A 20,811-nucleotide genomic window follows, 5' to 3' on the forward strand; every position below is an offset into this window, starting at 1 on the left:
CCAGAGACACATGATCTACAATTCAGCATGATCTAGTGTTACATTTTGTTATGCTAATATACTATAAACATCTTTCATGGATCAAGACAAAATGTTATGACATAAAATTGTTTAAATACACTTCATCCAGGAACTTCTATCTGCAAACAGTAATTGCAAATACTAGACTCAATCCTATAGCATCCAGTAAGTGGCTGATTTCATGTTTCAGGAAAGCAGAGTAAAGAGAGCCTTCTAAGCACCTCAGAAATACAAAAAAAAAGTATTTTCTAATTGACTTCCTGTATTAACACAGTTAAATTTTAGATCAAGCTACATACCAAGGTTCTTTTCTAGCCATTGATGTCCTTCTATCAGTTGGTCAATTAAAGCAAAATAATGAGGAGAGGCTTCATCAGGCATGACCCATCCTCCTGTTACTATTTCAAATTGTCCATCTTTTATTAACCTGAAAAATAGGTAAACTGTGTTCAGAATCTTGTATATGAAAATACACTATTAAAAATCAATTTCTGAATACCCAAATAAGTGTTTACCAGGGACACGATACCAAAAGCTAAATTCCTTGTGCTGTTTCCATCACTGGACTACATTTCTTTAATCAAACAGGGAAAGAATGAATAGATGAACAGTGAAATTTTTAATGCCTCTGTGCAATGAAAACTACCAACTCTACCGCATGTGCCATAATACTTGATTTTTTTTAAATCAGGGAGAAGCCTAGTTCCTGCATGAATTACAAAAATAAAAGTGTGTGTTCCATAATACTGAAGGCCAGTTGAGTGAGATGCCTAGACATTGCACATTGCAAGCACTACTAATACCTCCCCGTCTTTGATCTACCATTGTTTTTGTTGTTTTAGAGGGGTGATAGAGCTTTGAAGTTTGTTGTATATATAAAGGCTTCAGACCATCTCACTCATTAAAATGCCTTCTTGAAACAGATCACAGGATGGTCCAGTCTCTCTATTAACATATCAGTGAATATAATGATCATGCTTCCAGCATCAGGTGGTCCCTACAGTTAAATAATGTAATTTCAGCACTTACACTGTACACTAGCATATAAATGTTTAATGAATTCAAGAAAGAAATGTAGTACGTTTATCAAAACTTAGTCACATTATAGATAATGCTCACAAGAGCAATGAAAAACATACAGCAAAAATAATCTCCCATGCAGCTTCTCTAAGTCTTATACCAGTTTAAACAATACCTGATTCCCCTGAAGAAAGGATCCAGTTCCCTAGTGACTATCATTTACAGTTTATTGTGTTCCAAGGGATCTTTTTAATCTCAAAAATCAACAGCTGTGCTATAATACTCATGCATTGTACATAAATTTTTAAATAGATAATTTTCTATGTCATTCCCAAGATTTCCAGCATTACCTAACCTTTGCAGCTGTGAGGGCCTCATAACCTTAAGGTATACTGCAACCCATGCATCTTGAAGGGGGACATGAGAAGGAGGGCTTCACAGAGATGAGCTAAGAACTGTTGGACCCTGTCTTAAAGCTAAGTAAAAAACCAAAACAAAACAAAAAAAACCTTTTTGAAAACTCCAAGCTAGAACCTCACTTCAAGTTTATCCAAGCAGCATGCTTTCTTGTCTCAATGTCTAGGGAATCCTTTTACTTCTGTATTACATTTTGACTTGTAATTTTAAAAAGAACTAAGAAGAGCAAGGGTGTAGATTATGTACTACTCTACCGTTTAAGCAGCTGCATGTTTATAAAAAATACACATATTTAAAAACAAAAAAATTAATTTCATAATTGTGTTATAACTGAAGAAAAAATTACCATATATAAATAGCTAATATGAAAGATTATTTTTATTCCATTGTCAATACTTCAATGTGACTTCAAATAAAGCTTATAATCACAACTGTTACAATTTGAATGACATCTTCATTGTAGTACATTGAAACTTTTAATCAATTTTTTCAGCAACTCAGTAATTCAGCCTCACTCCTCTAAGCAGATTTTTATTTTGCAACTGGAAAAAAAAAAATGAACCAAGCCCAGAAAATCAGGACTTGAGTAGTCGATTATTCTAGCAATTCTGCATAGCAACAAGTGAAATCTCAAGTTTACAGTGTAGCCAAATACACAAAGTCTCAGAACATGCCACATGGAAGAAAATAAATAGGTCAGTGTTCAAACCTTTTAACGGCATCCTTTTTTTGGCTATCTATTCCATCCCACCATTTTGAAAAGTAAGAAATCTCAGACCACATAAATTTCCTTCGGTTGTCTTCTTGCAGTTTTATAACCATATTATTTAAGATATGCTGTGTCTGATCTCTGAAGTAATCATCAAAAGTCTTCAGCCAACCTAAGAAAAAGGAAATATGAAATTTAAGGTGCTTTCAACAGTGTTAGAGACATGCCTTCTTCCCACTCCCTATAAAAAGTTAAGTGAAGCATTTTCTTAAAAAGTTGACACTGCATGCTGTGGATAGTTTGAAGTGCTAAACTCTCCAGGAGTTTCTTTTCACAAAGTTTAGATGTTTTATTTCCTGAACATACAAATATATGGAATATTAGGCTTTCTACTTTGAACAACAGAATACACAGATTTAAAAAATGATGGAATTTTTTTTTTATTTAAGCACCAATTAGTAGTTGAAAAGGAAAATGTACATATCTGCAAATTGATCTTCTTTGATAACTTCCACTAGGTTTCCTCAACTCTCACATCAGGAGGACTGAAGCATCTACTAGAAGATCATCTTCCCAGCTGAAGCTCTACTCCCAACACACACCCCCCCAACACCCCCTAATCCTTCCCTCAATATCTTATCTCTTCTTTCAAGTCATAAAGCACCCCATCACCCTACTTTATGTAAAACAACTGCATGAAAATCCTTACTAGCAGCATCTTACACCTACCATCTGAGGAGAAAATTAAGAGCTACTAATGGTATCCCACAGACATTGACGGTAAAGAAGGGGGCAAACAAAGCAGCAGTAAGCCCTGCAGCACATGTTCAGCAACATTTATGAATGAGAGGTTTGTTAGCAATGACTGAGAAAAGAAATATGTTGTAGCTGCATCCCTCATTAGAAAAGATATCAGTGAGATGCAGAGTAAAGGAAAACCCAAATTTAACCACATACTCAGACCTCACAGTGCAGAGTCTTCCATGAAATTTTTTAACCTCTTAACCTCTTCCTAAACTTTGCATGAGAACCATGCATCTTCCTTTCCAGAACCTGGAAGGGGTATGTTCTTTCTGTAATTGTAACTGGGAAAAAAGCAGAAGATAAACCTGTCTACTTAATACAAAAGTGGTATATTCCTACTCTTCATACCAGCTCTTGTCATATATAAGCATTTTCATTTAAGTGCTTCCAAAAGTGACTCAGCAGTAGAGTTTTAGGAAGTATCTTATACAACAGAGTAACTACTGAAGAATGCAAGTGATGTTATGAATTATGTTATGAATGCATCCGCATTTTAAGATTTTCTGAAAGCTTCCACACAATGTGAGGATTGTACTCCAGACAAATACAATCTAGTGACTCCACTCTGATTTACCAGTTCTGTTCTGCAGAGGCACTGCCATTCCAGCACAATGCCAGTCTGCTTATAAGAAGATACAGGATTAGGCTGTTCTGGAATTAAGTAATATTGTTTCGAGTCAGATATACAAATGCAGAAAATTTTAGTATAAAAAAATATTTTTTAAGTCCAGTAAAAGAAAACCACTTTATTATTGAATAGAGTGAATATTGATTCATAAATATTTTAAGGTTAAAAAATAAATTACATTCATCTATGAAGGACTGAGAGACAGCGAGAGACTGGCAGCCATTTTGTCTCAAAAAACAAAGCAGGTAGCTGCAAGCAGCCGAAACAGGACATGCCTGGCAGAGGTGGGGTAGTGAACTGTTTCTAGGAAGTTTTCTAGCGGTTGCACTTCGGACGTTTTGTCACAGGTTCGGAGTTTTGCCATGGGCCCTTACCACAGCACTTGTGTAAACAAGTTAAATGGGATAATGGGGCATCAGCGACATTCCCCCTCCCCATCCTCACCAAGAACTTTTGAGAAAACCCCACAACACATGCAGGAAGGGCTCTTGGATGAGGGTATAAAAGAGGATGGGGTGGGGGGTGGAGACCAACCCCAGAGGTGCCCCCACTGCCTGAGGAATCCAGACAGCTACTACTGAGGCTCCTTCTTCGCTGGATCCAAGGGTGGTGATACTTACCTCTCCTTTTTTCTCTTTCTCTCTCTTATCTCTTCTCTTCCTCCTACCTTGCGGTTAGGAATACTTTGCTACGGCTGTTAGGTGTCAAGTTTCTTATTCAAAATATCTGCTACGCCAAATTTAGCCACACTTGTGTTATAAGTCAATGTCAAATAAAACATATTTCGAGCATTTAGGAGCCATTGTCGTGACTCCTGCCCTGGGATTCGCCAAGGAAAACGGGGGTGTTAAAATTTTCCCTGTCCCTCACAAGTCATTGTTGTGACTCCTGTGTGCGGCAATGGACTATCTAAAAGATCACCTCCCTCAAGCCCACCGACTGGGACGGGACAGCATCTTAGGTAGAAATGCAGAGCTAATGTAGTTTGACAATATACACATTCTTTCCCAGTTCACATCAAACTGTTAATTACATTTCAAATAAAGAATCTTGTAATTAGGAATAACCACTAGACACTGGCGCACTCTTACTTTGGTTGCACTACCTTTAGGTTGCACTCTCACTTTGTAAAGGTCAAAATTTAATATAGTATTCAGAAACAAAAACACCACAAATTTCTAAAACACTCCCTTTTTTACTTTGCAAATGAGGAAATAAAACTATAACACTCCAAAAGAAAAGCGCTAGCTCAGTAACTTTTTTTTTCAAACAGACATTTAGCATCTAAAAGAATCATCACACCTGATATAAGTTTCTGTACAGATAGAACCCTAGGGTCTAATCTAATCTATCTTAAAGGGGAAAAATACATTTTGTCAAGACAGTTAATATGAGAGCTAAAAATCTAAACATAAAACACACTTTCTTTAGAGGCGTGGAAACAGCCTAATACAAAAAAGTTGACAGTAAATTACTATTACACAATAGTTCCATGAAGACTGAAAACAGAAAAGTGATGAATAAGCAGAATTTATTTTCCTTTTGTGCTGTTCTTAAACAAAATTTGTTGTGATCTCTGCCTATTTCAGTAAGTGTTTTTTTAATGGAAACTATCACTCGAATTGAGATCATATAACCAATTAATCTTTTTCAATGCTCATTTACTTTTCAACAAATCAAAGAACTATTTTACTGATATTTACATAAAAAGATCCACATGTAGCAGACTACACATTCACAAATTTTTACCCAGAATTTCTTCTGCAAGGGACAGTATCATGCTAGCACACAACTAATGGAGGATGAGCTAAAACCATCTTATGTTTTTCCTACACAGAAATATACCATCATAATAAACTATTTTAGCATGTTTTTACATTGCAGCAATAAAAGCAAACTTACACTGAATTAGTCTTCTTAAACATTCTTGAAAAACTTAACAAACCAACCTAAATAAAGAAGCACAGAGCTAAATGACAAAGCAGCTGGCATAAGAATACATTATGATGTAGGAAAAGCAGTGTTACAATTAGGGGTCGTATTGTTTTAATATAATTCAGTTTGTTAACCTATAGAGGAAGTGTATAACATGGTTAACACTCTGAACTTAACACACTTCAGAAAGTCCTAGAGCAAATATTTACAAGTATTCACAGAATCAGTTGCAAGCCAGCAGAAAGTCCTCTGAAATTTAATTACCATGCATCTCGCATCTTGCACATAAATATATTTATTTCTGACTAGAATAGAATATTTTCAGTTGGAAGGGTTAACAATCTTCTAGTCCAACTGCCTGACTAAAGCTGATCAAGAGTTAAAGCATGTTATGAAGGGCATTGTCCAAATGCCTCTTAAACACTGACTAGCTTGGGGCATCTACCACCTCTCTAGGAAGCCTCTTCCAGTGCTTGACCACCCTCTCAGTAAAGAAATGTTTCCTAATGTCAAGCCTGAACCTCCCCTGCCGCAGCTTTGAGCCATTCCCAGGTGTCCTGTCACAGGATCCCAGGGAGAAGAGCTCAGCACCTCCCTCTCCACTTCCCCTCCTTGGGAAGCTGTGGAGAGCAATGGGGTCACCCCTCAGCCTCCTCTTCTTCAAACTAGACAAACCCAAAGTCCTCAGCCGCTCCTCACAGGACATGCCTTCCAGCCCTTTCACCAGCTTGGTTGCCCTCCTCTGGATGCATTCAAGGACCTTCACAACCTTCTTAAATTGTGGGGCCCAGAACTGCACACAGTATTCAAGGTGAGGCCACACCAACGCTAAATAAAGCAGGATAATCACCTCTTTTGAACAGCTGGTTATCCTGTGTTTGATGCTCCCCAGGATGCGGTTTGCCCTCTTAGCTGCCAGGGCACACTGCTGACTCATGTTGAGCCTGCTGTCAACCAGCACCCCAGATCCCTTTCTGCAGGGCTGCTCCACAGCCACTCCTCTCCCAAGTTATGCTTGTGCCTGGCATTACTCCGTCCCAGGTGCAGAATCCAGCATTTGCTTTTGTTAAATTTCATACCATCGATAGCTCTTAACTCCATAACTTACAGAGGCTGTCTAATTTTGCGTGGAGCCATAAAGATGAAAAAAAATTATCGAAAGCTGAATAGAACCATGAATAAATTAATTTACAGTTGCTAGCTATAAGTCTACTACTACAGACTACCACATTAAATGTATTATTTCACATCTCAGTCCCTAATATCACATAAGAATCTAGTACAACTCAAGTTCATTTTTGTGCTTATCCACAAACTAAGAATTTGTTCCCAAGCCGAAAGAAAAGGTTTACCAGTGTATTTTCATCAGGAAACTTTAAATACAACTACAGTTTACACATGGAAAAAGTGCAATAGTTTAAAGCTGCAATTACCAAAACTAAATATACTAATATCAGCAAAACAACATTTGTTGGTTAAATCTACATAAGGACCTTTATCAATATAAACATGTAAACAAGAGAAAACAAATACTGTCTTTAATGTCAATACGCTTGTCTGGACTTAAGTATTCAGGAGTTTGCAACTAGTTTCATTTTCTGCCAGCACATGTGATAGTGATATAGGATACACACTGCTAAGCTGCTTGCCTTTTGATTGCCTCACTCATGTTTGTCCTCAAAAGTGTGGAAACTTGATATCCACCCCCCACCCCCACCCCTGAGATTTATCATCATCATGCAGTGGTCCTTTTTTAATTTTTCTTTTCCCCACTTTGATAATGTAAATTTTCTTGGGTCAACAGCAGACTCCAAGAATCATGTCCAAATGTCAATGCACTCCATTGCTATGCAAAAAATCCTGAAGCATTTCATTAACTGGTTTGCCACTATTCCTGTCTAAACTTTCCAGTCCAATTTCCTTCTTGAAGTTCTACCAACTAATTGCACTAAAGAAAGGTATTCTTGTGTTTTAGCACAGTTAAAACACAGTTGTAGGGACACAGGCAAAGTTTCAGGACAAAATCAGAACAGAAGTTGACAAATTAGCATTATTCAAAAAGTAACCTAATTAAGTAAAACCATTTTATAATTTGATCATGACAAGAATCACAAATCAACTCTGAAAACATGAAATCATTACTACTAAGAGTGTTTGAGCACTGCTTACATGTATCTGCAAGGTTGCTGGATTTTTTTTTTTTACATTTGTGTTTCTTTTGCCTTTTGGTTTAAAATTGACTGTTGAAATGAAACCAAAAAGACTTTTCAATTGCTTACTACCATAAGTCACCCTCCAATGTTCAAGCGGAATCATGTCCTTACAAAAATTTCTAGTTTCTCATGAAGTCTGTTTTAATGAAGAGGCAGATCTAGTGAATGTCTGGAATACTATCCCTTGTTAGATTAACACACTTTTTGAGGGCAGTTTGTATCTCTGATTTACTTTACAGTAGATCATAATTAATTTCACTGACTCTAAAATTCACACATCAGTGCTGCTTCTTGCAACTTAGGAAACTTGAGCAATTTATTAATTTTATGGCAGAGTTAAATCAAACCATTAAATTTCAGATAGCATTATACAGCTTTCCAGAAAATAAAAGCAATCTCTTTGCTGCAAAATTAGTGGAACTTCAGTTCTTGGATTTTTAAAATGTACACCTGAGTTAGTAAAAAACTTAAGTATAACTGTAAAAAAAAAAATTACGTAACTCTCAACTAACTGGTTCCTGGAAGAAGACACAATTAAGTCACTGTTTTGATAGCTAAGGAAGTAAAAAAGAATCATAAGCTGAAAGAGGATGTCTTAGTTCTTAATTACATCCACAGTCCACATAACATGTGATGCCGCAATAGTGGAAGTTTTTCTTAAAAACAATAAAAAAAATTAATGGACATGTAGCCAGGAGTTCTTACCAGTGTCTTGGAGAACTTTAGCATGGTATATGTGTTTAACTGATCATACACAGGCACACAATAATGACAATAATGCAAACACTAGAAATAAATCCAAAAACTAAATTTTAACTTACATTTTAGTAAGTACGATTACACGTGGAAAGAATTTGGCATTAGCACCTTTGTACATTCAGCAATTAAAAAAAATTCCTTATTTTAAAGTATAGAATATACGCATTAATTTTTTAATTTAGAAATCTTGCATCATCATTCTATGATGTGAAAACTAAATAGAGCAAATATACAAGTTTATATTTTACAGATGTGTCTGACATAAAACTTCAGTGCTAATTTCACCAAAAAGAAGTATCTTTTCAAAGATTAATGGCTCATTGGCCAACACTGTGAAAGAAAACTTGAGAAACATGTGTCTCATGTAAGGCTATCTCAAAATTAAAACTCAAAGCACTCTAAGATTATTTTTCATTTTTCTATTTGGCACAGTATAAACCAGAATAAGACAGAAAGCCATCTGGAACATCACTGTGTTGAAGAATTCATTCTGATTCAGAAGAAGATAAATAGAAGATTAGCCCCTTGTCCCTCCCAGAATATTCTCTGAAATAAAGTCATTTAGGTAGAAGCAAAGACACTGATATTAAAAAGGTATGACAGTGCATTTACTTTTCCAATGGCATACTTTAACTTGTAAAAGATCTCTGCTCAATGGACCACAAATATCATTTCATATTTATCACACTTAATTTCATAAGCATAGTTAAAAACTCAAATAATTGCACATTTTGCCAAAAGCACAACCTGTCATGAATCATGAGGTACTTCAAAAATTATAGTTAGACTTCTTATGTGTTAGACTTACACAATGAAAGGTCTACTTCTGCTTTGTACATATCAAATCTGCTGCCCTCATAACTAAGACGGACAGAAAACTTCTACTAATCAGGAATTAAAAGTGTGCTCTCGGTAACAGTCCTGTCAATTTTCAAAGAAACTGCTCTGCTGTTTGTTTTTTTCCAGATGAAGAGAAAAAACTCTATCACTAAAAGTCCCTTACCACCCCAAATGCAACCATTTTGAGAACTGAGCCAAGAATAAAACTCAGATTTCTGCAATTCAGCATGTCAAGAAAAACCTGTGAGCTGCCAGTTTCACATTCTATTCCTAGATCTCATCTTCCTCTACAATAGAAAAAATAGGTGTTCACCATTAAATGTGTATTTTATAGTCTTTACATAGCCTTCATAGGGTTTTTTGTTTGGTTTTTTTTTTAGAAAACACTATATACTGTTGCTGTTTACAAAAAGGAAAACAAGTTCTAGACCAACAGTGGTGACTGTGATTTTTTTCTCTTCCTATTAAAACACAACATGAAGATATTAATCAGTAAACTTTCAATTTACAGTCTGAAACTTTTAAAGGTAAAGTTTTCAGATGTCATTCAACTAGCATATTTTCTTTCTTGCTTCAGCTTTATACTGACCTGTTCTTATATTTTGGTGGGTCAGATAACAGTCTAAATAATCTGTGTTCCAAGCATGTCAGAAAAACTAAGAAGTCACCTGAAAACTGTATCCAGATCTGGTCAACAGAAAACAAACCTGAAACTCCATAGTATATTAACAGCATAAACTGTTATGCTTAGATTTTCTTTTATCTTAACACTGCTATTAACTTCATAGGGCTATAGAGACTTCCTCCTGAGAAATGGAGACTGTCTTAAATAATAATAAGGCGTTAATGTGAATTCTAGTAAGGTAAAGTTACCAAAGTTATAGATAATTAATGAAGTGTTAAAAAGTAGTATTTAGACCTGACATATGTGCATATACACTTTCACATACATATTTACTTAGAAATTGCGGGTGGGCAGGTGGAGGGAGGAATGAAAACCTATTTTCATCTCTTTCAATTTCACTTAAGTGCTGCTTGTATTAGGTCTGTAACAACCACATTCAGCAATAAAATACTCTGATCTGGTACACATATATATTACAAAGCTCACAAGTCTCAATTCCTAAAAAATTTAATGAGAAGACATTACCAAAATCATCACTGCTAAGACAGCAATAAATGCTAGAGGTGTCTTTCGACCCCTTGGTCATATCTGAACATCATCTTTCAAGTCCAGCTGTGCTGGTTGACAATATCACTGTCCCTGAGCAGGGTTCTCCCCTCTGGAGTTCAGCTGCCTAATCCACTTCAGGCAGTCACATGAACCTGCTGTTGAAGTACGTGAGATCTAACATGAGGCCTTTGCCAGCACAGCAGGTTATACAATCGCTCATTAATGTGCTCCAGAAAGAAATGCCACCCACCTGTGATGGCTATAACCTCACACAACACAGCTATTTGTAAACTGAACATCTCTCCATGGCTTGAGATTAATCTGCTCAGGGTGAGTCCCCCTGAAATCAGACATGCTACTGAGGTGCTCAAATCTTCATCAACTGCCAGCAACTAAAAGAAAATTATGCCTGCCACTGTTTGAAAGTGTGAAGCAGACCCATTCTCATACCTGATTCCCCAATAATGGGTAAATAAATATACTACCTACTGAAGGGAGAAGCATAGAGACCCCAAGTTTATAGGTCCTGGTTGAATTCACATGGAAGCAGTTAACCCAGATTTAGCAGAATTTAGCAACACAAAGTGTTTCAGAGCATCAGCACACAAGTCATTCCTCAAAACAGACTTGGAACCTAACACCACCTCTTCCCTATGGATCCTGTTTCAAGGCAGTTTCTTTGCCTTTGAGCTACACATCCGAACTAGCATAACTAGTTACTTGAAAAGTTAAAGTAGCCTCAGATGAGAAAACAAACTGTAATGAGAATTCAAAGCTTTTGCAGCTAATGTAGTTACATCTTTACCGACCCCATTTCTTGGTAAATATTTTTCACGTACATTGTTACACTATAGGTTCCTTATACCTTAAGCTTTTTTGCCAGAAGGTATTTCCTTTGCACCATGCCTTTTAATTCTCTGTGGGAAAGTAATAATGTAACCATTAGCTATACAAGAGATTGCAGATTTCTGTTACAGATAAATTTTCCTTCTTTCAAGTGCTTATTAATCTGCAGTTTCATACTGCAGACAGTTCCACAGAAAAGTCCTTACCAAAAGCAGTACCAAGTCAGGAGATGTCTGTGAAAACAATCTTTGTAAAAGCAAACAATAACCAGTCGCGTACAATCACCTTTGGTGACAGAACAGTCTACATTTACCAGGTTTATATCTCAGTTTAACCCTAATTGATATCAACTGAGGAGCCTGAACAAGCTGGGAGATATTTAGGCTGTAAGCACGAGGAAATGCAGATTTCTCGATTTTAGATCCTGCTGGTGGAAGGACAGATAAAATTTTATAGCAAAGGCATGAAGAACTTGGGTGTTAAGGAGGAAGGCTTTAGGAGCCAAAACTACACACCAGTAAGAAAGTCAGTTATCAAAGGTGAATGAAAACACCATTAAGACTTCAGGCAAGTCCTTGGGAATAACATACGGAGGAAAATAGTTACAACAGAGAGATGGGAAACAGCTCTCATAACTTCACAGAATTCTTCCAACCTTATTATTGAAGGGGCAGTCACAGAGAAGACTTCTTTCAGAGAGCTGGAAGAACAAGTACCTTACTATAGACCTAATGAGTGACCCTCTCCAAGATAGACATCTGAATGCTAGTAAAAATCCATCTCTGAAGCTAAGTTCATTATGGCCCACACCCCTACATTTGGAAGAGGGCCAGACCAGTGCTAGAAAGGTCAAAATAGAATCAGATTAAACTTCATTAAATAGAGCTCTCAAGTGCACCAAGAGTCATCATTCAGATGTAAAATTAAGGAATAGACAGACAAATCACAAACATACTTCCTGGGTAAGTAGAAAATTCCTACTGGGAAAGTACAGGAAATTCCATGATTGATAACACAAAAAATTAAACAGGAAAAGGTGTTGGTGAAGCTACCTCTGGTTGTAGAGCAGTATCTATGCTTTATCTGTCTTAGAAGTTTAATAATTCTGGTGACTCAAAAACTTTTTTTGAAGGGGGTGGGAAGATGGGGTTTTTTTGGTGTTTTTATTTATTTGGTTTTGGGTTTTTTGTTGGTGGTGTGGTTTTTTATTTGGGGCTTCTGGTTTGTTTGGTTTGTTGTTGGGGAGGTGTTTGCTTGGGTTTTTTTATTTGTCCAGTTGGGTTTTTGGGGGTGGGGAGTTTTGGTTGCGTTTTTTGTTGTTTGGTTGGGTTTTTTAAACACAGACCAAGAACCCAAACCTGAAAAAGAATGCCATACATAGGGAGGGTCTCTGGGACCTGGAAAAAGCCTTTGTTATCCTCCAGTCTTCCAAAACAAGGTATAATATTTCAAGCATCCTGGTAAATATATAGTGAAGCTCAAGGCACTCCTCACTGAGTGAGCCTAGTAACTTGCCATCCTAACTTGGAGGCTAATAAGAGATGTGTCCATCTTCCCAACAATTCTACTGTTTTGGGGACCCTTCTCATAGGAGCAATACAGAGCTATTCAGTCTGCTAGCCCCAAAAGACACTGTTGTGGGTTTGTGTGGTGGGGTTTTGGTAGCAGGGGAGAGGCTGCAGTGGTGGCTCCTGTAAGAAGCTGCTAGAAGCTTCCTCGGCTCCAAGTTGGACCTGCTTCTGGCCCAGGCCGAGCCCATCAGCGATGATGGTAGCACCTCTGGCAGAACAGATTTAAGAGGGGAAACCTGCAGCGGGGGAGGAGATTGGAACGTGAGAGGAACACCTCTGCAGACAGTAAGGTCAGTGAAGAAGGAGGGGAGGAGGTGCACCAGAGGAGGGGATGCCCCTGCAGCCCGTGGTGAGACGGCAGGTTGTCCCCAACCAGCCCATGGAGGGGAGCAGGGGAGCAGATGCCCACCTGCAGCCTGGGGAGGACCCCACGCCGGAGCAGGGGGATAACCCCGAAGATGGCCGTGACTCCATGGGAAAGCCCATGCTGGAGCAGCCTGTGCCTGAAGGACTGCAGCCCATGGAATAGACTCACCTTGGAGAAGTTCGAGAAGGACTGTCTCCTGTGGGAGAAACCTCATGGTGGAGCAGGGGACAAGTGAGGAGTCCTCCCCCTGAGGAGGAAGGAGCGGCAGAGACAATGTGTGGCAAGCTGACCACAACCCCCATCCCCTGTTCCTCTGCGTCACTGGGGGGAGGAGGTTGTGGCAATATACTTCCCGCCCCCCCCCCCCAGCCCCGCATCCTGCCAGCAGGAAACAAAACTTCTCCAGGCAGGGAGAAGGGGAAGGAAAAAAAACCCCTAAACCCTAGAGGCCACAGGTTGAAATTTGAACTGGCCAATCGAGACATGCCAGGTACACTGAGGTGACCCTCCTGGCCAATAGGGATTAAATGACCACAGGTCAGATTCAACAAGGGTACAAACTGGGTCCCGCCAGAGGACATGTTGGAATCGGCCCTCCTCGGAGCAGCGGGTCTGCAGTCAGGGACTCCCCCCTGGGTTGGGGCATAGCCCAAGCTAACTCCTCGAGGAAGAGAGCCCTCAGCTTTTAGGTGAGTGATAAGCGCATTTTGGAGCCATCACTTTAAATCTTGGGGATTCTTCAGTCGGTTGTGTAGTATTAATTCTCTTTACATCATTGAGCCTGTGGTTTATAAAGTGTTACCAGACTTCTAACTAACTTTTTACTGAAGAATAAATCTGAGTTTTAACACCTGTTGGATTTGGTTATGCATGCATCCATAACAGAGGTAGAGAGAACTGGGAGTGGAGTTGAGCCCAGGAAGGAGGGAGGGATGGGCAGAAGGTGTTTTAACATTTGGTTTTACTTCTCATCCTGTTTTGATTTGATTGGTAGTAAATTAAATTGATTTGGGTTTTTCCCCAAGTTGAGTCTGGTTTTTGCCCATGACCATAATTGGTAACTGATCCCTCCCTGTTCTTGTCTCAACCTATGAGCTTTTCTTTGCATTTTCTCCTCCCCATCCCACCACAGGGGAGGAGTGAGCGAGCCTCGTGGTCCTTTGTTGCCAGCTGGCCTTAAACCACAACAGACACATATCAAAAAATTTGGAGACTCTGATGAAGCCTCCTCCAGCATAACCTGATATTGATAGCCTGTTGTCATGGGTTAACACCAGCCAGCAACTAAGCACCATGCAGCCACTCGCTCATTCCTCTCCTCTCCACCCCAGGGAATGGGGAGGAGAATTGGAAAGAAAAAAAGTAAAATGCATGTGTTGAGACAAGAACAGTTTAATAATTGAAATAAAATATAATAATAATAATAATAATAACAATAATAATAATAAAGATAACAAAAAGAAAAATAAAACCCAAGAAAGACAAGTGATGCACAATGCAATTTCTCACTACTTACTGACTAATGCCTAGCCAGTAACCAAGCAGTGATCAGGGCCTCATAGCCAATTCCCCCCAGTTTATATACTGAGCATGATGTCCTATGGTATGGAATGGTCCCCTTGGCTAGTTCGGGTCAGCTGTCCTGGCCATTCTCCCTCCCAGCTCCTTGTGCACCTCCTTCCTGGCAGAGGATGGGAAACTGAAAAATCCTTGACTTCGGATAAGCACTGCTTAGCAACAACTAAACATCAGTGTGTTATCAACGTTATTCTTATACTAAATCCAAAATACAGCACTATACCAGCTAAGAAGAAAATTAACTATCCCAGCTGAAACCAGGACAACCTTGCTACTGGCCAGCTGAGCCAACAGCAGACTCAAGACTGTATGCCTTGCTTGGCATACGATGAGGGAGAATGTCATTTGCAGTGACTGATGTTAGTATCTACCAAAATAATCTTGATATGAAGAGAGGTCAGTAACTTCCATACTCAAATTCCTTAAGAGTATGAGTGCTCAGTGGCCACTTTTGGCAAGCAGAACTGGTGCTACAGGATGAACCAAACACTAGATTAAGGCACCCAACACCAAAGTTTGTCAAACACAAAAGGTGTTGGCTGTGAAAATCTACCACAGCTGATTATAGGAGGCAAGACAGGAATCAAGATGTGAAGAAGAAAGTAGAAGGCTGGAGGTTTAGCTCCAAAGAGTCCTTCCAGAATGGTAACAAAAACTGGTCAATTCTGCACGGAGTACTGACGAGAAAGGCCAGGCACCACAGAGGAAATCAGCCCAATGTATTCTGGTTTGGAAGGCAGTTACAGAAGGAATGTAAATAAAATAAAAATAAAGTAATTTAAAAAAAAAAGGATAAAACCAAAATTACTAGAACCTGTAGGGAAAAAAAAAAACAAAAACATCAGTGTCAGAACATTGAGCCCCTACCTAACCTCATGACTTGAATGGACACCAGCAAAGTTTTCTGCAAAGCTCTTCTCAGCTTCCCTCAGGACATTCTCCTGCAGCTCCCAAGCTTCATGCTCCTGTACAGCTACCTCAGTCTGCACTGTGCAGGGGGTCTTTGTTCAATCCAGCTAAAATCATCTCAGGAGGACATACGTGACACTAGGCAACTGGCCTCTAGTGGGATGCCAACTGTCCTTCCCCAGTTAAGGATATGATACTACTAGCTTCAGCAGAAAGAAGGGAGAGAGGTAAATTCCATACCCCTTTCTAATAAGAACCAAGAGAATTAGAAGTTCTGTACATTCCTTTAGGATGGTTTCAGATTCATTAAATGACTATGCAGAGTGTGGCTTCTTTCTAGGAGAGTTTTCAGGGGAGCAAAAAACAGAGAGGAAATAAATGGACACAGGTTTTAAAGACAGTTCTCTAAAAAGGCAGATCAAAGTTTATACTGTGATTACTTTCTCTGAATATTTTTACCACATCCATACTTTGTCATTTTAGCTGTCATAACTAGACAATACAGTCCCTCCAAATTCCAGTGTTCATTTTATTTGAAAATGCTAGATACATGCGAATACAAGTCACTTATGTTCAAACTACTGTATCTTAGTTCACTCAGATCCACAGTATTTCAAACAACAAATTAAATTGTTAGAGACATACACAGTAGTAAAGTTGTGGCTTTCCACAATAACAAGCAGCTTCGCCAGCTTCTCATTGTCAGCGTACATGTACCAGGAATATACTTTAGCAGTATAATTCACTGCTTTTTCATGTATTTTACAGTCATTTCAAAATAAAGTGTCACTTCTCCATTTTATTTATTACGCAGTAAACATCCACCTGGGAGTAAGAAGTGAAATTATGTAAGCATACCTAGGTTTCAGTTTAAATCCAGACTTTATATTGTCCCACTGTAGGTTGGGGGCAGGGGTGTGCACAAAAGAGTTAAGAAAGTGTTACAGTCAAAAACCTCAGATCTGCCATTGTCATATCTTCCAAAAAGCACATCCTTCTAGCACAAGCTGAGAGTTAATTATCTATGACAGTCCAAAAAGTCAAAATAAGAACAGGCCATATTTAATGCAGCAATGAATAAACTGACTGGGTTAACAGCAGGATGAACACAGAAAATCCATATTACCTTCTAATATCAATGGTGAAGTTCTGCTCCAGTTAATAAATAAGTACATGTACAACTTTTATCATAACAATTATCCCTTGAAGTCAATGACATTTGAATTATACATCTGCTTAACTGCCTTGCTAGACTTAAATCTAACATATTAAGTAGCATGCTCCAAAAAACCCCAAATCTTAACAGAAATGGCAATATATTTCTGAATTCAAAAGCCTCTAGATACCCAAATCAATACAGTTAAAATATTACCTGGGTCATTATGTGAGTGAGGCACGACAAAAACTTGAAGTGGTTCACTGTCCCATTCATTTTCATTGTATGTGATATCGAATCCTTGTTTCCACACGCCACCATCTGGATTATCAAAAGGAAGAATGTCATAGACATCCAACATCTAAAAAAGAGTAAAAGGAATGTAAAACATGAATTCATAAAACCAGTTCTGCTATTAAAAACCAAAGCTGTTTTCATTAGAAATAGATCAGCTTGTTCATTACACAGGGAGAGATGAAGAGTCAAATGAATAGAAAACTGAAAAATGAGAGCAAGTTTCAAGTCACACTAGAACACCCAAGACACAGCTGGCAGCAAGAGGAGCATTTGGCAGGCCCTGTTCTGAGGAAACTGAAATTGATTAGATAAAAGGTAGGAATAAGAGCCTTAAGTCACAAAAATTATGACAGCTCACAATGGCATTGGGGCAGGAGAGTAAGGAAAGGATTATACAGAATAGCACAATACACTAAATAGGGGAATGCAGAAGATGAAGAGGACAAACTAAGCAAGCAGTAAGAAGGGATGACAACATGAGAGAGATTGACGCAAAAGTCAAACTCACAAAAGGGAACTGAAAGAAACTATCAAGGAAAAATGTTCAGAACTATAGCCAATTGCTATAACAAAGCTCCTTATATATTTACTGTTGCCCAGTACACTAATTACACAAGGATGGACATACTTCACTTGTCAATGCAAATAAAAAGGTTACAGGTAAATAAAGCAACTCTAGAGTTACTTCAACAGGTTCCTATGAAATTTAGATACCACCAGATAGCTTTAAAGAGAGTCTTCTAATATGAGTTTAGACCAAAGTTACCATATCCAACTATTCCTCTTTTTTTTTTTTTTTTTTTTTAATACTCTGGTCTGCTTTTAGGAAAAAAGGCAAACTTCATGAACATGAACCATCATCTGGATAAGCCTTTTCCTGGCCCTATAGTTCAAAAAACTTAAGCCAAACTTCAGTTTAGTTCTAACCCCATATTAGAATACAATTGTACACCTGGCAAACTCTTCAACAAACACTTCATTTCCACAAAAATAGCCTACAGGAGTCATTTACCACATGAATACCACAAGACTTAAAACTTTCTTGTGGTAAGCTGGTTTCTGTCCTGCTAGGAAACTTTAAAAAAATAAAGACATCTGAAACAAACATCTGACTAAAGAAGTTAAGGCCTTGTGATGGGCTGACCTTGGCCAGCTGCCAAACTCCCACCCAGCTGTTCTCTCCCTCCTCAACAGGACGGGGGGAGAAATAAGATTAAAAACTCATGGGTCAACATAAAGACAGGGAGATCACTTACCAATTATCATCACAGAAAAAACAGACCCAACTTGGGGAACATTAAATTAATTTATTGCCAATTAAAATAGAGTTGGATAGTGAGAATCAAAGACAAAACTAAAACACCTTCTCCCCAACCCTCTTCTAGCCCGGTTCAGCTTCACTACTTAGTTCCCAAGTCCTCTGTGGTACAGGGGTATCAGAGCTGCAGTCAGTCCATAATGGTTTCTCTCTGTCACTCCCTCCTCACTCTTTTTGCCTGCTCCAGCATGGGGTCCCTTCCACAAGCTACAGTCCTTCATGAACTGCTCCAGCATAGGATCTTCTCCACAGGCTACAGTTCTTTGGGAACAGCTCCAGTGTGGATCCCCCACGGCCCACAGGTCCTTCTGAAAATATCTAGCTGCTCCAGCATGGGGTCCTCCATGGGCTACAGGGAAATACTTGCTCCACAGTGGTCTCCCCCACCTGCTCCAGTGGCTCCCTCCACCTGTTCCACTGGAACCTTCTCCCCCTCCTTCATCAATGACGTTGGTGTTCACAGCGTTGTTTCTCCACTTTTTTTTTCCTTATACAGTGTTTTCCCCCTTCTTAAAACACACTCTCCCAGAGATGCCACCACTCTTGCTGTTGGAAGGCTTGGCTGTATCCTGCGGTGGTTCTGTTTTGGAACTGGCTGGAACAGCTGTGTCTGGCATGGGGCAGCACTGGCCTCTCCTCACAGACACCACCCTGGAGCCCCCTGCTACCAACACCTGGGCACCTGCACCCAGTACATTCAACCCTCACCTCTGTGAAACACATATTTAAGAACAGTCGATAAAATATACACTCATCACACACTCTTCACAAACTTCACTTACATCTACAAAAAAAAATTCCTACACCAAAATCAAAATTACATAACACTGAAAAAGTGGAAATTTTACACACATGATAAAACTCCACCCCTTGTCCCTTCACTTCATTACAACAACAAAAGAATCCCCACAGTTATTTCACTCTGGCAATGTCCAATCCAAGTTTTGGCCATTACTACTCCCAATTACTGTCCTTATCTCTCATTCCTTGAGGCCAGGTTGGGTGCCAAAAAGGACTGCCGTGGGGTGACCTTGGCTGGGTTGGCCAGCCAGCCCAGGTCAACCCACCATAGGCCTGTAGCTTGAGATACAAAGAACAGTAAGTAACGTTAGATAGGAATACAAGCCACTCTAAGGGCTTGTAATAAAGCAGAGCCTCAGCTGGGCCTATGATGTCCATAAACTAGATACCTATGGCCTGTATGAGATGATCTTATGTCACTGCTCCACCAGGATTGCATCCACCTTTGGACAATGTTGCTTAATAGAAAATACAGATGCAACACTTGCAGATACATGCATTCTGTATGACAGCTTGAAGAGATCAAATAACGGTTATGTTGAAATTAGCCTACTACCATATTTTCTTGCTATTCTAAAATCTGATTTTGAGGAACCGTAATTTTTCTGTGAAATGCAACCTTCTGAAGAAAATTAAGTGCATACTCCATAAATTTGCCAGTTACCAATGTGTGACCTTAAGACTGAAACTCTTTGGACATTTCAACCATGAAAACATATTTGTTTAAAAAGCAACAATTCACTGAATTACCCACATTCCTATGAACTTTTCTCATAGATGGAGCCCGAATTTCACAAGCCACTTTCTGCAGTCTGCAAGATACCAATTTTTACAGTCCACAGCATACGTAATTTTTTCCCTAACAACTGTTACCTTACAGTTATCTCAAACCATACTCCCATCATTATGAGCTCAAGAGCTGGAAACTGCAATTCAGGACATAGATCTTGGATTCTTAATCGACAGTCGTCTGAAATAACTGTCTCAATGACCCATCATCTAGAGAGGTTTGCTGCCTGCCAGGGACCCAGAGCCAGGATGTTGTAGAGGAACTGTTGAAGCTTGTCCAACTCGTTGACTACTACCTCTTGATGTTCTTCCCTGTGGGTACCAATGGTACTGCCAGGGGCAACCTGGGCTGCATCAAAAGTGACTACAGAGCTCTGGGGGTAGTAATCAAGGTCATGGAGGCCCAGGTGGCATCCTGTTCAATCACGCCAATGAGGGGTAGGGGGGTGAGAAGAAGGCACCGATAGTACAGGTCAATAATTAGCCCCGGAGCTGGTGCTGGCAACAGGTTTTGGGGTTCTATGACCACGGGACCCTGTTTGCAGACCACTGTCTGCTTAGAAGAGATTAGATCCAACTCACTAAGTGGGGCAAAGGTATCTTTGCCAGGAACATGGCTGACCTGTTAAGGAGAGCTTTTAACTAGGAATTTACAAAGG

At 39.2% G+C, this 20,811-nt stretch overlaps 1 protein-coding gene across 5 annotated transcripts in view; it reads right to left on the reverse strand.

The window, feature by feature from the left end:
* MAN2A1 (mannosidase alpha class 2A member 1) overlaps positions 1-20,811 on the reverse strand; it is a 130,028-nt gene that overhangs the window by 87,271 nt on the left and 21,946 nt on the right. For all 5 annotated transcript variants that reach the window (XR_008233440.1, XM_052776481.1, XM_052776484.1 and 2 more), the window contains exons 3-5: positions 17,164-17,308; positions 2,168-2,339; positions 321-448 (exon numbers count right to left, since the gene is read on the reverse strand). Coding sequence is in view for 4 of the 5 variants with exons in the window: in XM_052776481.1 (XP_052632441.1) it covers positions 321-448; positions 2,168-2,339; positions 17,164-17,308 (445 nt within the window). In the remaining variant the exon portion in view is untranslated. The remainder of the gene's footprint in view (positions 1-320; positions 449-2,167; positions 2,340-17,163; positions 17,309-20,811) is intronic.

This window comes from Harpia harpyja, chromosome Z (assembly GCF_026419915.1).
Source record: "Harpia harpyja isolate bHarHar1 chromosome Z, bHarHar1 primary haplotype, whole genome shotgun sequence".
In the NCBI taxonomy this organism is placed as follows: Eukaryota; Metazoa; Chordata; class Aves; order Accipitriformes; family Accipitridae; genus Harpia; species Harpia harpyja.